At 43.3% G+C, this 17494-nt stretch overlaps 1 protein-coding gene across 2 annotated transcripts in view; it reads right to left on the reverse strand.

Annotated features, from left to right (window-relative positions):
- LOC137564170 (importin-8-like) overlaps positions 1-17494 on the reverse strand; it is a 68436-nt gene that overhangs the window by 33747 nt on the left and 17195 nt on the right. For both annotated transcript variants that reach the window (XM_068277648.1, XM_068277647.1), the window contains exons 11-14: positions 15721-15797; positions 6036-6152; positions 5859-5948; positions 4473-4638 (exon numbers count right to left, since the gene is read on the reverse strand). In XM_068277648.1, coding sequence (XP_068133749.1) covers positions 4473-4638; positions 5859-5948; positions 6036-6152; positions 15721-15797 — 450 coding nt within the window. The remainder of the gene's footprint in view (positions 1-4472; positions 4639-5858; positions 5949-6035; positions 6153-15720; positions 15798-17494) is intronic.

A 17494-nucleotide genomic window follows, 5' to 3' on the forward strand; every position in this document is an offset into this window, starting at 1 on the left:
TACAGGATAGAATTCCAAGAGCCCCCCCCAAAAAATTTTGTGATTACGGGGACCCCCAGGGACCCAGGGAAGGCAGAAGCAATTCGCTCTTCTGTGCTAAAATTATTGCAACAGAGAGTGATTCAGAGGGTTCCGGTCCAGGAGTTTGGCAGGGGGTTTTATTCAAGAGTTTTTGTAATACAGAAGCCGTCAGGAAAGTACAGGATGATACTCAACCTGAAGCCCCTAAACCCTTACATTCTAGAGAAAAAGTTTCGAATGGAAAGCGTTGCATCAATCCGCAATTTAATTTGGCCAGGAGCTTTTATGGCCACACTAGACTTGGAGGACGCGTACCTCCACCTTCCAATCCATCCGCAATTTCAGAGGTTTTTGAGGTTTGCGGTAGTCATGGGGGATGCGGTATGCCATTACCAATACCGTGCCCTGCCATTCGGAATATCCTCGGCCCCGAGGATATTCACGAAAGTTGTTGCAGAAGCGGTCGCGCAGTTACATCTCCAGAATGTAAGGGTTCTTCCGTATCTGGACGATTTTTTGATTTTGTCAAATACCGAACACTCGTTAAGGGAAAACCTACACCTCTGCGTCCAGACCTTAGAGATTCTGGGCTGGTTAGTCAGCAGAGAGAAGTCGTGTTTTCAGCCATCCCAAACAGCACTATTCCTGGGGCTAATCTGGGACTCAGAGCAGGAAAGGATTCTGCTTTCTCGACCGAAGGTCAGCAAGCTGATGAGAGCAGTGACCGAGTATACATCAGCCCCGTCAGTTTCTCTACGGCAGACAATGTCCCTACTGGGCCTAATGACCTCAGTGATCCCGGCAGTGGAGTGGGCTCAGGCACACACTCGGGAATTACAGGCCTGGTTTCTTCAGGTCTGGGACAGAAGGAGGTCCTCCTTAGATCAACGAGCAAACCCACCACAGCGGGTGTTGCTCTCCCTCCAATGGTGGGTGAATGCAGACCACCTGTCCAGGGGACGTCCCTGGATGCAGAGGGCTCCAGTGAAACTATACACGGATGCCAGTGCATGGGGTTGGGGCGCCCACTGTTTGGATCAGCAGGTACAGGGTCAGTGGTCCCCTCAACTCAGCCGAAGATCATCGAACTTCAGGGAATTAATGGCGGTCAGATTTTGTTCATGGAAGGACAAGAATAGGATTACTTCAAATGAGACAAGATTTTAGAATTCCTACAGGATGGGGTGGACATGGGATTGGCAGTTAGCACCCTCAGAGTCCAGGTATCGGCCTTATCTGTATTTTTAGATAAACAACTGTCCACTGAATTACATATAAAGAACTTCTTGAAGTCAGTGGCCAGATCACAGCCGGTCCCGGTAAAGATGGCGCCCCCATGGGACCTGGCACTGGTCCTAGATTTTCTAATGTCGGACACTTTCCAACCAGCAGAGACCATTCCTATTAGGTTATTAACACTAAAGGTGGCCTTCTTGGTGGCGATTACAACGGCAAGGAGAGTAGGGGATATACAGTCACTATAAATAAAGGACCACTATATGGTGATTCACCCGGACAGAATAGTTTTCCGACCAGACCCGACATATTTGCCAAAGGTAGCCACGCAATTCCATAGACTGCAGGAGGTTGTTTTACCATCCTTTTCTACAGACCCCAAGAATGATAAGGAAAGAAAGCTAGCAAATCTAGATGTGAGACAGGCAATTATCACATATTTGCAGAGGACACTCTACATTCGTGAAGCACTACAGGGTGGAGTTGTTGTCCAGCCAGGATCAAGCGTTTGGTCGTAAAGTACTCCAAGCAGTCATCCCACCCTAAGGTAAAAATTTCTCGCTGGTCTCAGGTGGCTGTCCTGGAGGATGATGAGAGAAAGGCCGTCCTACTTACCGGTAGTAGTGTTTCGGCGAATCCTCCAGGACAGCTGCCTTAGTACCCAGCCCTAAGAGATTGATACGGTACAGTAGATGGTATAGTATAAACTAAAAGAAGGGTGAGCCTGTTACTCTTGTAATGAACTAGGGAGGTAGAGGAGGAGGCTGGTTATATAGAGGGTGGACCAGAGGAGTAATTAATTAATTGCATGTGCATTGTTTCCACAGGGGAGGGGCTCAATGGTAATCTCAGGTGGCTGTCCTGGATGATTCGCCGAAACACTACTACCGGTAAGTAGGACGGCCTTTCTCATCTACAGAGAGCGACTTCTTATTCCTGAGTGGGGTCAGGAAAATCTCCCCACCTGCCTTTACAGTGGTTGCCTAATGATAACCCTGGTTTGTGAGCATTAATATTTACTCTATCTAGTAACCATTTACCAGTACATATCACACTATTGGGGCTCTTGGTGTTCCTTGTTTTCTCTAAAGGTTATTCTGCTGTTGCTTATCTTTTGCAGTAGAGTGAAAGTTCTGATTTCAGGTTCGCTTTAAGGTTTGCCTCCAAGCATGTCTGAGAGAACACTGTTTACACAAGAAGAAGGGGGCAACAAACTAAAACAGTATAGGTAGCAGCAGTTCCCAGCTCTACTGTAAAGTAAAGTAATGGTTGTCCTTTCATTGAGACATCAAACAAGTGAGAATGCAATTACAATCAATAAAGCGATGTACCGGCATGCAGTGGCAGCAAAAAATTTAGCCTCTGAAGAAGCTCTGAATGGCACAAAATGAAAGGCTTCCCCCTGTTCACCAACTACCCACTCATGCAGGTACATTCGCTTTACTGATTACAATTACATTCACACATTTTGGATGTCTCAATAAAAGGACAACCATTACTTCTCCATTCAGCAGTTCTGGGATCTGTTGCTACCTATACTTTAGACACATCTCCTCTACCCTAGAGCCTAGGTTCTCAACATGCGGTACGCGTACCCCAGGGGGTACTTCTGATGGGTCCAGGGGGTACTCGGGCTTGATATACTTAACCAAGAATAACAAATTTAGAGATTTAGAAAATCATAATTCTTATTTAAACAACATCAAATTAGTATTTTAGCTAATTAAAAGCAATAATAAATGCTTGCACATTGTTTAGAACCAATTATGTACTACGATTAAATATATATTTGTCAAGGGGTACTTGTGATCATGTTTACTGTGCTAGGGGGTACTCGATGAGTACAGGGTTTTAAAAGGGGTACACACTTATAAAATGTTGAGAAACACTGCCCTAGAGCACACTGGTCGAAGCATACCGGCATATACTCTCACTACAATCCCTGCACTGATTGGAAGTGCCAGCAGAGGCAATGCTTCTATGATAAAAACAGGACGTTAGGATTCTTGATTAGTTGCCACAGACCTATGTAAAAAAATGTGTATATAGTTCTGGTTCAAAGGGCACCATGCAGAGCACTAGAGCTTTTATCTATATGGCACAAACATCTTCCGTAGCGCTGTACATAGTACAAAATGGGGAGAATAGATACATGAGCAGTTCAACACACTGTGCAATCAGGACATCCAGCGACACACATATGTTCATTGGACTAAGTACTAGGCCTGAACGATAAACAGTTTTTGGATCAAAATCACGATCACGGAAATGATAATTGTGTGATCGCCGTAGCGCCAATTTTCATCCCCCTCTTCAGTCAGCCCAGCATTCCCCGCTACCGATCAGTGCAGCAGTGGTTTGCGGCGGCTCAGCGCCTGGACTTTCAGTTGCCATGACAGATGCAGCTCAATCTCTCCCCCAACTTCCACCTACTAGTGTGCAGCCAATCAGCAGAGCGGATAGCAAACTCCGCCCACAGGCTCACACCTCCCAGCACTTCTACATCACTAGCTGGGTGGGCGACAGACTCCGCCCGCATGCCAGGCTGTCAATCATGTTGTGTCACGGGCGGCAGGCTCTCACTCTTGGGGCGGCTCACTCCAGGCAAGGTTATTTTGTATTAAGGGCGGCAAACTCTGCCCGCAGGCTGTCACTCGTGACTCACTCCTCCCAGCGCTTCCACATCATTTGTTGGGCGGGCGGTAGACTCCGCCCGCATGCATGTCAATCAAACTTTGTGTCATGGTCAACAGACTCAGCCTGCACGCCTGTCTTTCAAGTTGTGTATCGCCTCCGCCTCCATCAGCATGATAATGACTGCTGTGGTGTGACTGACTTCTTTCTGCAGCCTGCAAAGCTGCAGTGGGGCACTTTGAATTTGTACAAACTAAGGTGGTATTCCTTTCCTTCCTATTCCTTTGTATTTCCTTCCTATTCATTGTGAATTTAGTGCTAAGGCTTGATTTGAAGAAAACCGTGAATCGAATAGAAATCGCAATTTCTGACAGAAATCATGCAATTCAATCTTTTCCTAAAATTGTTCAGGCCTACTAAGTACAACAGAAACAGGAAACACTATGGGGAGGTAATGCTTGAACTGTATAAGTATGATTTGCGAAGGATCTCTTTATTCTTAGGAACAATGGAGATATGCTTCTGTGTAACACCACTAACACTTAAACACAAGCCACATTTACAACCAATGGTCTCCTTACCAGCCCCCTGGTTACTGATCAGTGTTTGCAGTGCAATGGCGGCCTCCACTTTTACCGGTAGCTCCTTGTCTTCCAGTAAACTTTTCTTGGCCAGTTCAACAGCATTTCTGAGGTTCAACTCATTATGAAATTTTAGCGTGCTGAACGAGTGGAGAACCCAACACGACTGCAAGACAAACAAAGTGGAGGATGAAGGAAGAGGGACACAAGACTAAAGTAATATTTAGCTACATTCCAAACTGTTAATAAGTCAAACTTGACAGTAGTGTTCAAATTTGGCATAGCCGATTCGGAACTCTCAAATACTTCCGACTGCCGCTGCTCAGCGCTGAACAAGCGGACAGAGTGAGGAGGAGTTCGCTGCCTTGCCTGTGACGTGACTTCGATGCTTCCTCCTTCCAAATGGGAAAAAAGTATTATCAGAGGCGGCTGTGTCGAATTCGAACACCAACAGTACTCATTAAAGGACCACGATCGTAAAATGTATAGAAAATAAAACTAAAAATTACTTATACATAAGAGAAAAAGTACTAGGAAGAGTAAGGGTTAATAGTTAAGAAATAAATCACTCCTGCTGTTTAGATTAACATGACATTTTGCATGAGACGCTGTTACCAGTGTGTGGCAGTGGCTGGATAGTGTACTGGTTAAGGGCTCTGTCTAACATGGGCGACCAGGGTTCGAATACTGGCTAGGTCAAGTACCTATTCAGTAAGGAGTTCAAGGCAAGACTCCCTAACACTGCAGGGTGGCCTCTTGAGCGCGTCCCAGTGGCTGCAGCTCTTGAGCGCTTTGAGTCTGACAGGAGAAAAGCGCTATACAAATGTTCGGATTATTATTATTACCAGTGGACTTCTGGGACACTTAATTTCATGCCGTAGGGGAGCAATTAATCATCCTTTTAATGCAAGAAAAGTTTCCCCTCTCCTTTAGGTAATAGTTGTTGGACCATCCCAACAACATAATCAGTTCCCAAGCATGGTAGTAAAACTGTCATCTGCTTTCCTGAAGAGATGCAGAAACATCATAGAAGCTGAAGGACCCATGCCTGAAGGCTTTCCTCTGCTGTGCCTGTCAACCTGGAGAGGTAACAGCATGATTTTTTTTTTACAATTAACCTTACTCTTCCTTATACTCTTTCTCTGATGTATCAGTATTTTTAGTTTTAGTTTTTATACACTTCCCAATAGTAGTCCTGTAAGGGTAAGGTTGCATTCTATTTACATCCCTTGACAGGCCCTCTTATCATGAATTAGTCTCTAGTTGGTAATTATTACAATATTTTTGCAAGCGCCAAAAAACGACAGAGTGGACTGTGAGACAACTCTAACTTATAGGCAGCCAGATGGCTGGCATATCTGCAGGTTTACAAGTATGAGGACTTACCCGGGCCCGGAGATAGCCCAGCTCAGACAAAAACAATGGGAAGACATGATTCTGAATGAACACTTCCATCTGGTCCTTGTACACAGATTTCTAGGGGAACAAAAGCTCTACAGGTTTATATACAACTTAAATAGTCCACAAGTACACTGAAGGGCTCTAAACATTGTAAGCTATTACCTTTAACAAAATCTCGGCTAAGGAGCCCAGCACATGAAGTGCTCCATCTATTTTTCGTGGGTCCACAGAGGAACTAGTTAGAATCTGGTAACAGAAATTCATCATCTTTGGCAAGACCTACAGAAGACAAGAGTAAGGACTTTTAGGCTTTAAAGCCCCAGCTCAGGTACTAGTTTTATATGCAATTTGCACCTATTCATAGATCCTCATCTTCTCAGCGATTTGTAGCTGCCTGTTCAGAGCCGGTCAATCTCAAACACTCCTCTTTTAGTCACATGGAGATGCAGGTAAGGGGAGTGCGATTGCTCTATTAGAAGTCATGCCTTCCAGCTGAGTGACTGTGAGACCATTATAGCAGTCAGACTCTACTTGGGGTGTGGCTTTAGGCTTGCCTATTGAGCAGGCAGCTGGAAGTTGGTGGGTAGGAGAGATCTACAAAGTGGTGCACTTATATTTTAATTTAGATTTTGAAAATACTGTAAAAGGTTCTCTTTAAAAAAAAAAGTATGCATGTTTTAAAATAACTTTCTATTAAACATTTTGTAAAAAAAAACAAAAAACAAAAAAACACAAAAAAAAAAAAAAAAAAAAAAAAAAAAAAAGCGTATTTCATAAATGGTTCAACTGAAACTAAACGTCGTCCGATGACTAATCTGTCATATTTATACATTTCATAGTGTCTGAAGCTTTTGAAGACATGAATGAATAGAAATTTTATTAAAATTGGCCTGGTGTAAATAAAAACCCCACACGGCACAGGCAGAAGTTCCAGAGTAGCTGGAAAAAAAAGGTCTAAAAACTGACCACTTGTGCCATAAAATCCAGATTTTGTTGGTTAGTCACAAGAATATGGAGGCTGCCATATTTATTTCCTTTTAAACAATACCAGTTGCCTGGTAGCCCTGCTGATCTATTTGGCTGCAGTAGTGTTTGAACAACACCAGAATCAAGCATGTGGCTAATCTAATCAGATCTAACAATGTCAGAAACCTTCTCTTCTGCATGCTTGTTCAGAGTCTATGGCTAAATGTATTAGAGGCAGAAGATTAGCAGGATAGCAAGGCAACCGGTATTGTTTAAAAGGAAATATATATGTCAGCCTGCACATACCTCTCACTACAGTGGTGTGGGAGTAGAAAAAAGTAATTCTGGCTTTTTTTCACTTTGGAATTTATAGTGGAAGTCCATTTGAAGTACAACCTGAACTTCAACTAAATGTGTTAAAACTGCAGAACAGATTTTGCTGAGCACAGGAATCTAAATACTAGGATTGGTGAACATATCTCTAATATTAAAAGTACCAATGTGGATAAAAAGAAACTGAATCCCCTGGCTCTACACTTTAAAACCACTCATAATGCTGATGTATCTGGTCTACGTTTTATGGGCATATACAAACTAAATATTAGCCCACGTCGCGGGGACTATGACACTCAACTCCTGAGAAAAGAATCGATGTGGATCTATAAGTGTGAGAGTCTATATCCAAAAGGCCTCAATAGGGACTTGAACATAAAATCTTTTTTGTAAAAAAACGCAAGTAGGCGGACATAAATGCCTTATAAACGCGGAAAAACAGCCCTGTCATCATTCCTTAGGTGCATGTAGCTGATATGGCCAGTAGATGGCAGTAAACGGACTGTTTTAACTCACATATGATTGGCTCAAGCCAAAGAACAGGACTTTGAAGCCATAAAAGGAAGCACACCCCTACCTACGTCACGTCTGAAGAAGTCACGTGGGTCGTGACGAAACGCGTCACGTGACACACAGCGCTATCCGGAAGTGCGTCCCGGCTTGGATCACCCGTACCTCCGCATCTCTTCCTCCCCCCGCACTACGTTTGACACCACTAAGAACCCTCACAGCGCCGTAGGCTGCCCCGAAGACGACCGACATACCGGAGTGGTGAGATATATCCACGGCAGGTTTTAATGAATGGCTGCTGTTAATCTTGGGAACTGATCGGGCAATAAGTTGCGGTCCATCTGCGGGGTGCGGAGGTTTGACACGTTTGCAGTGTCAGTAATGAGATACGTATGCAACCCTGTTGCAGAGGTGTACAATAATATGAATGGTAATACGGGCTGATTGGAAGTGTTATTGCCGGTGACGGTACCTGGTTTGTACCTGGATTTAAAGTCAATGTTGGGCCTGAAGAAAGAAATAAAGTATATATATGCATGCTAAAGGACTATATAGGAGTGCACTCCGGTCTCACGCAGTCGCTATAGCCCCACAGTTGCTCCAGGGATTGTTTTTAAGGGAGGGTACATGTTTGTCTGTTTTTGTTTGTCTATAGGCCATAAGAAGTTGCAATAAATTTTCATACTTTATTACTACACCAGCTCTGTGCTCCCTATATCCTTCTTTTTGTTGATACTTAATACATGGGTGAGACGAGCCAATTTGAGGTGATATCCCATACCCTTATTTTTTGCTTGGTATTTTTTGCTACGGTAGATATCCCTGGTGTACTAATAAGGATAACAAATATACCTTAATTACGAATTAACTTAACTTGGTTCAACTTCATATAATGGCTTATGTACCTAAATTTGACACCTCACAGGACTCTGAAGATCCCTATGAGGGGATAGAGGATGAGGTTGCTAGCGAAGATAAACTGCTATTGGTACGACTATTTCACCAACATAAATGCATTGTTATTAAATTCATTAAGAAAAAGCTAGAAATTATAAGCATGGATAGATACATAGACAAAAACATCATCCCAAGAGGTATTAGAGAAAGAGTAGCCCCGGCCGAACATCTGCAAACTCTACGCATGCTCCCTGAGTGGGAAAAGGAGTGCAAAGCACATGGTCTTAGAATCATGAAAATATTTGTAAAAGAGGATAAAATCCAATTTAAGGATGTTGAAAAAGAACTCGAGATAAGCACACAGAAACTAAATGAATATAAAGATAAAGATTCTTTTCAAGAACTAAACGAGAGATTAAAAAAGGATATGGAAAAAGAACAGGAAAGAATCAAAGAAATTAAAGAAAAGAAATTTAATCGTGATATTGAGGATTATAAAAATGGAGACATATTTAATTTAACTGGTCGAAAATATGGAAGCAGGCGTGGACCAGGTAGACGTGTCGGCTGGGGTAGCAACACGGAAGAGTCAGGGACTGATACCTCAGGTCATGAGGACAGTGCTGGCTCCGGCAAACCCAGAAACAGGGGTAAGAAGGGAAAATATAATAGACGTAAAAGAAACAGTAATAAAAATAAGGACAAAAAGCAGACCAAGGGTGATGATCCCCGTTTTTTAGGAAAGGGAAGAGGAGAAGGGGGAGACGAGGAAGAAGAAGAAGAGACAGGGATGCAGTTGAGACAGAGGCAGAACAAAGGGGGGTCGTCCCGCTAGACTTAAGTGAGGGACGCCCCGAGGAATCACTGGATGTAATTAATCTAACACAAGAGGAATTATCTGAAACACAAATTTCCCTTTTACGTAAAGGACTTAGCTTCTGTCCAAGACAGAATGGCTGTGAATTCGAGACCTTCAAAGATATCCAATTATTTTTACGTAGGGTTCCTCTGAGACGCATGCACCTCTCCGATGCCCCCAGTACATCCCTGGATAATGGCAATCCCCCTGCCCCTATAGATATAGATGATTTTGATCTGGACGATCTATTTGAGGAAGCCGAAACGGCCAGTCGCCCCAGAACCTTGCATGTTAATGTCTTCCCAAAATCAAAATATATGCCCCCTCTGAGCTCAAACAGGCATGTGTCCATGTTTATGGACCTTGTGGCCGAAGATCTAAAAAGCATTGATTGGGACAAAAAAGGTCGGGACAACCTATCACGGACAGAAAGAGAGGCCTTAAAAATGCTCCAAACCAACCCTGGGATCATTATAAAAAGAAGTGATAAGGGAGGAAACGTTGTTTTAATGACAGCCAGTAATTATGAACTGGAATCTAGAAGATTACTTAATGATAGATCAACTTATGAGAGGATTAATGCCAGCCCCTTTAAGGGATTGATGGAAAAAATCAACCTTAAAGTACAATGGGGTTTTCTTGAGGGTGTATTAACTGAGAAAGAATTGAAATTCTTAACTCTAACTGAATATACTATCCCTACTTTTTATTTTTTACCAAAAACCCATAAAAATCTACTTAACCCTCCGGGCCGCCCGATTGTCTCGGGCAACAATGGTCCCCTAGAAAAATTAGCTAGTTACGTTGACTTAAAAATTAAAGATATTGTGACAGCCCTACCCTCTTTTGTAATGGATACCAGGGATGTGCTGGCAGGCATCGAGGGTGTGTGCGTCGAAGAGAGCTGGCTACTCGTGGGACTAGATGTAGAGTCCCTATTTACCTCCATCCCCAATTCTAGGGGTTTGGAGGCTCTTGAATTTTACCTAACGAATTATTATCTTGGTTACGAGTCCCATGCCGAGTTCGTCTTGGACTCTATGAAGCTAATTCTGGAAAACAACTATTTTGAGTTTGGGGGATCAATATACAGACAAAAGAGGGGTGTTACAATGGGGGCGGCGTGCTCCCCGGCCTACGCGTGCCTTCACCTAGGATATTGGGAGCAGGAGGTGGTGAGGTGCACGCGTCGGTACGCGGAGCACGTCGCCCTCTGGATACGCTATGTGGACGACATCCTCCTCCTCTGGAAAGGAAACGATCTTGAACTAAAAGAATTTGTGGCAGAACTCAACTTGAACGATAGAAACATCTTCCTTACCTATACATATGATGCTGGAGAAATCTCCTTCCTTGACCTGATGATTAAAAAAGTAGGGACCTCCCTAGAGACCTGCACGCATAGAAAACCCACTGCGGGTAATACCCTCTTGTCGGCGTGTAGCTCCCATTTACCCGCCCAAAAATGGGCTGTGCCCACTGGGCAGTTTCTGCGACTGCGCAGAAACTGTAGTAACATAAGTAATTTTGAAAGAGAGGTGGGTGAATTGAGGGCTAGGCTGCTGTCAAGGGGATATCCAAACAGGATTATTATTACTGCATACAAAAGAGCCCTCGCCAGAAATAGGGGGGATCTCTTAAAAAGAACAGAGGAACAGTCGGGGATACCCCCATCTCATCCCAGAATCGGAAGTTCAACTAAATGTGTGTCACGAGTCGTGACCCCATACAGTGCTCATTACATGGAGATAAAAGATATTTTACAGAGACACTGGCATCTCCTAAAAAGGGATCCAATCACGGCAAAAATAGTTGGTGACTATCCACATATGGCCGCTAAGAGGAGCAATAATCTAAATGACCTTCTAGTTAGAAGTGAATTTGGATGGGGTGGACCCCCTAAATGTAAAACGTCTAAAAAAGGTATGCATAAATGTCTGGACTGCGATATGTGCCGATATGTCCATAAGAGTAGTCAGTTCCCCAATTTTGATGGATCAAAATCCTTCTACGTTAATGACTATATTTCATGCAATACCCCTCGGGTTATTTATCAGATTAAGTGTCCATGTAACTTAATTTATATTGGGAAAACATATAGACCTCTAAATACTAGGATTGGTGAACATATCTCTAATATTAAAAGTACCAATGTGGATAAAAAGAAACTGAATCCCCTGGCTCTACACTTTAAAACCACTCATAATGCTGATGTATCTGGTCTACGTTTTATGGGCATATACAAACTAAATATTAGCCCACGTCGCGGGGACTATGACACTCAACTCCTGAGAAAAGAATCGATGTGGATCTATAAGTGTGAGAGTCTATATCCAAAAGGCCTCAATAGGGACTTGAACATAAAATCTTTTTTGTAAAAAAACGCAAGTAGGCGGACATAAATGCCTTATAAACGCGGAAAAACAGCCCTGTCATCATTCCTTAGGTGCATGTAGCTGATATGGCCAGTAGATGGCAGTAAACGGACTGTTTTAACTCACATATGATTGGCTCAAGCCAAAGAACAGGACTTTGAAGCCATAAAAGGAAGCACACCCCTACCTACATCACGTCTGAAGAAGTCACGTGGGTCGTGACGAAACGCGTCACGTGACACACAGCGCTATCCGGAAGTGCGTCCCGGCTTGGATCACCCGTACCTCCGCATCTCTTCCTCCCCCCGCACTACGTTTGACACCACTAAGAACCCTCACAGCGCCGTAGGCTGCCCCGAAGACGACCGACATACCGGAGTGGTGAGATATATCCACGGCAGGTTTTAATGAATGGCTGCTGTTAATCTTGGGAACTGATCGGGCAATAAGTTGCGGTCCATCTGCGGGGTGCGGAGGTTTGACACGTTTGCAGTGTCAGTAATGAGATACGTATGCAACCCTGTTGCAGAGGTGTACAATAATATGAATGGTAATACGGGCTGATTGGAAGTGTTATTGCCGGTGACGGTACCTGGTTTGTACCTGGATTTAAAGTCAATGTTGGGCCTGAAGAAAGAAATAAAGTATATATATGCATGCTAAAGGACTATATAGGAGTGCACTCCGGTCTCACGCAGTCGCTATAGCCCCACAGTTGCTCCAGGGATTGTTTTTAAGGGAGGGTACATGTTTGTCTGTTTTTGTTTGTCTATAGGCCATAAGAAGTTGCAATAAATTTTCATACTTTATTACTACACCAGCTCTGTGCTCCCTATATCCTTCTTTTTGTTGATACTTAATACATGGGTGAGACGAGCCAATTTGAGGTGATATCCCGTACCCTCATTTTTTGCTTGGTAAATAAAAACCCCACACGGCACAGGCAGAAGTTCCAGAGTAGCTGGAAAAAAAGGTCTAAAAACTGACCACTTGTGCCATAAAATCCAGATTTTGTTGGTTAGTCACAAGAATATGGAGGCTGCCATATTTATTTCCTTTTAAACAATACCAGTTGCCTGGTAGCCCTGCTGATCTATTTGGCTGCAGTAGTGTTTGAACAACACCAGAATCAAGCATGTGGCTAATCTAATCAGATCTAACAATGTCAGAAACCTTCTCTTCTGCATGCTTGTTCAGAGTCTATGGCTAAATGTATTAGAGGCAGAAGATTAGCAGGATAGCAAGGCAACCGGTATTGTTTAAAAGGAAATATATATGTCAGCCTGCACATACCTCTCACTACAGTGGTGTGGGAGTAGAAAAAAGTAATTCTGGCTTTTTTTCACTTTGGAATTTATAGTGGAAGTCCATTTGAAGTACAACCTGAACTTCAACTAAATGTGTTAAAACTGCAGAACAGATTTTGCTGAGCACAGGAATCTAAATACTAGGATTGGTGAACATATCTCTAATATTAAAAGTACCAATGTGGATAAAAAGAAACTGAATCCCCTGGCTCTACACTTTAAAACCACTCATAATGCTGATGTATCTGGTCTACGTTTTATGGGCATATACAAACTAAATATTAGCCCACGTCGCGGGGACTATGACACTCAACTCCTGAGAAAAGAATCGATGTGGATCTATAAGTGTGAGAGTCTATATCCAAAAGGCCTCAATAGGGACTTGAACATAAAATCTTTTTTGTAAAAAAACGCAAGTAGGCGGACATAAATGCCTTATAAACGCGGAAAAACAGCCCTGTCATCATTCCTTAGGTGCATGTAGCTGATATGGCCAGTAGATGGCAGTAAACGGACTGTTTTAACTCACATATGATTGGCTCAAGCCAAAGAACAGGACTTTGAAGCCATAAAAGGAAGCACACCCCTACCTACGTCACGTCTGAAGAAGTCACGTGGGTCGTGACGAAACGCGTCACGTGACACACAGCGCTATCCGGAAGTGCGTCCCGGCTTGGATCACCCGTACCTCCGCATCTCTTCCTCCCCCCGCACTACGTTTGACACCACTAAGAACCCTCACAGCGCCGTAGGCTGCCCCGAAGACGACCGACATACCGGAGTGGTGAGATATATCCACGGCAGGTTTTAATGAATGGCTGCTGTTAATCTTGGGAACTGATCGGGCAATAAGTTGCGGTCCATCTGCGGGGTGCGGAGGTTTGACACGTTTGCAGTGTCAGTAATGAGATACGTATGCAACCCTGTTGCAGAGGTGTACAATAATATGAATGGTAATACGGGCTGATTGGAAGTGTTATTGCCGGTGACGGTACCTGGTTTGTACCTGGATTTAAAGTCAATGTTGGGCCTGAAGAAAGAAATAAAGTATATATATGCATGCTAAAGGACTATATAGGAGTGCACTCCGGTCTCACGCAGTCGCTATAGCCCCACAGTTGCTCCAGGGATTGTTTTTAAGGGAGGGTACATGTTTGTCTGTTTTTGTTTGTCTATAGGCCATAAGAAGTTGCAATAAATTTTCATACTTTATTACTACACCAGCTCTGTGCTCCCTATATCCTTCTTTTTGTTGATACTTAATACATGGGTGAGACGAGCCAATTTGAGGTGATATCCCGTACCCTCATTTTTTGCTTGGTAAATAAAAACCCCACACGGCACAGGCAGAAGTTCCAGAGTAGCTGGAAAAAAAGGTCTAAAAACTGACCACTTGTGCCATAAAATCCAGATTTTGTTGGTTAGTCACAAGAATATGGAGGCTGCCATATTTATTTCCTTTTAAACAATACCAGTTGCCTGGTAGCCCTGCTGATCTATTTGGCTGCAGTAGTGTTTGAACAACACCAGAATCAAGCATGTGGCTAATCTAATCAGATCTAACAATGTCAGAAACCTTCTCTTCTGCATGCTTGTTCAGAGTCTATGGCTAAATGTATTAGAGGCAGAAGATTAGCAGGATAGCAAGGCAACTGGTATTGTTTAAAAGGAAATATATATGTCAGCCTGCACATACCTCTCACTACAGTGGTGTGGGAGTAGAAAAAAGTAATTCTGGCTTTTTTTCACTTTGGAATTTATAGTGGAAGTCCATTTGAAGTACAACCTGAACTTCAACTAAATGTGTTAAAACTGCAGAACAGATTTTGCTGAGCACAGGAATCGATAGCACTGTTTAAAAGGACAAGTCGAGGAATACAAAAAAAAAATTATAAATAAATAAAAAAAAAACTAAAAAAAAAAAAAAACAGGATCTACTTACTTGGGACTAGCCAATCTGTCCCTTGCCTCAGCTCTGGTGGCCTGGGGTCCCCTCCGTTGCAGATGCTGACCTCGCCAGGTTGGCATCCTCTGCGCCTGCGCGCTGCTCACAATCGCGCCCATGTGGCCTGGACCGTTATGTGCAGGTGCAGAAGTACTGTACCTGCACAGCAATCTCAAGTAGCGCAGCCGCGCGCAGTAGAAGCAGACCTGGCAAGGTCAGAATCTTGACCGGAGGGGATCCCGGGACACTGGAGCTGCAGCGAGGGACAGATCAGCAGAAAGGGGCTGGAGGAAGCCCCAGGTAAGTAGATCTCATTTGTTTTAATTCTGGGATGTGTCCTTTAAGACATTCACATTCATTTTTTTGGCAGTTCACCAGTCAACAGATGACAAATTACATCTGAAGAACTGATAACAATTTGACTTGCATGATAGTCAACCTCAAAGGACATAAATTAACAGCTATTACAAATTTAATTTCATTCACAATTCATTTAGAATCAATTTAAACAGGTACATTTACTAAGTGTACGTAGCTTTATAAAAAGTAGGCAAAGTTGTGGGAACAACACGGAACATGGTCTTTACTTTAATCCCGTATTTTGTGAACAAGCCCCTCAGTGTCACCAAAAGCTTGGCCACTGGTCCCAACTCACCTCTTTCCTCTTCTTTGAGGCTGTATAGAGGAGATTCTGAGCAGCAGTAGCGGGAGATACATAATCTTCAAACACGTCTACAAAAACATAAATACCACATGAGAGAGTCCCAGTCTGCATTGTTTCTTTTAAAAAGCTACTTGCATAAACTCTCTCTCCTATCACTCCAAAGCTACCCATACACACAATGATTTTCCTGTTCAATTCAGGGCAAATTTGATCACTCTAATCGTATCTGCTGTAAATCATCTGCACTGTGTCCAATCAATTGCATTTCAATCCATTTTGATTTAAAATTGATTAAAAGCATTGCTTGCTGTCAGATTTGTTCCAGCACCAATGTAGTAAATAGACGTGCAGGGATCCACTTTGGAGCAACAAGCAGTACTACATTGGTGCTGGAACAAATCTAAAAGCATTGCTTGCACATGATGGAAAACTTGCGTTTCAATGATTGGGGGCGGAGCAGGAGCAGCAGCTGCTTGATAGGCCATAGCGTTGTTGCACTGCATCGGACAGTGGAACACTGCACTTCAATTAGTTTTCAATAGATTTATTGCTGGATTCCATGGACAATTGACGTACTGTGTGCAAAAGGAATCAATTACAATTCATGTGGATTCTGATCATAGTCATTTATTGAGTAGGCACATCGGCTAACAATCGAGGCTTGTATGGCTAGCTTAACACTAAGGAATGACCTAACCCCATTGACACAAAATCCTTTCAAAAGATCCAGCAATGACAACACATTCGGACTTGCATCAGAAGAGCAATTGTGCCATTGCAGTTGCAGCGACTCAACCAGTCACTTCTGTTAGGAGCCAAAATACATACACCACTCACTCTTTCCTTCTCCACCTACTTGGGGGTGTGGCTGCAGCCACTTACCTTCCCCTACCACTTTTACCAGCAATCTTGAGGACAAGAGACTGTACATGTGAATAGCAGTGGCACAATGAAGAGAGCATTATGGGATTGTTCAGGGGCATGTGAGAGGGTGTAGCTGGTCTACCACTTAACTCACTCTCCATCCTTCCTCGTGAAAGTGGTAGTTATGGCCAGGGACAAAGCTGAGTATGGAGGCAGTCTGCTCAAAGGATGTCGACAAGTGACACTACCCCCACCACCACCATCCCCAAGTTGAGGAGTCCCATAAAAGTATAAACTTTTGGGGGCGAGGGCATACTTGTACTTTAGAAAAGGGTAAGGAGGAAAAGCTTAATAAAAAAAAAAAAGATCTGGAACATGGGTTAAAGCCCAGTATATTATGCAGCACTTGGAGAGCGCTAAGTAGGGATGGGCCTGCCTAGGAGAGCTCACGGAGAAGCATGTGATTAGTTTGATCAGCTGACAGATTTGTAAGGTTCTGATTTATTGTGACAACTTCCTAGTTTAACACATGATCATGACCAGCAAATCAGAGCCTTGAAATCTATCAGCTGATCAATATGATTACATGCTTCTCTGCAATTTTTCCTAGGCAGTGCCACCCCAGGCGCTAAATACAATCACAACATGGCAGTCCTGTATCAATGACCAAATGATAGTCAGTGTGGTAAGGACCAGATATGCGACAGTTCTATGCCAGAGACAATATTAGCTGCTATCAAGTGACCTGCCTATGTCAAAATACGGCAGCTTTCCACCATGGCTGCCATTTTGTCTGACAAGGCTTCTGTGATGTCACATATCTAGGCCTCTCAATACAGTCTGACAACAAAATGGCCGCCCTGTGCCAAAGATAAAATTATAGCTGGTATGGAGGAACTTG

This window comes from Hyperolius riggenbachi, chromosome 3 (genome assembly GCF_040937935.1).
Source record: "Hyperolius riggenbachi isolate aHypRig1 chromosome 3, aHypRig1.pri, whole genome shotgun sequence".
NCBI classification, from domain to species: domain Eukaryota; kingdom Metazoa; phylum Chordata; class Amphibia; order Anura; family Hyperoliidae; genus Hyperolius; species Hyperolius riggenbachi.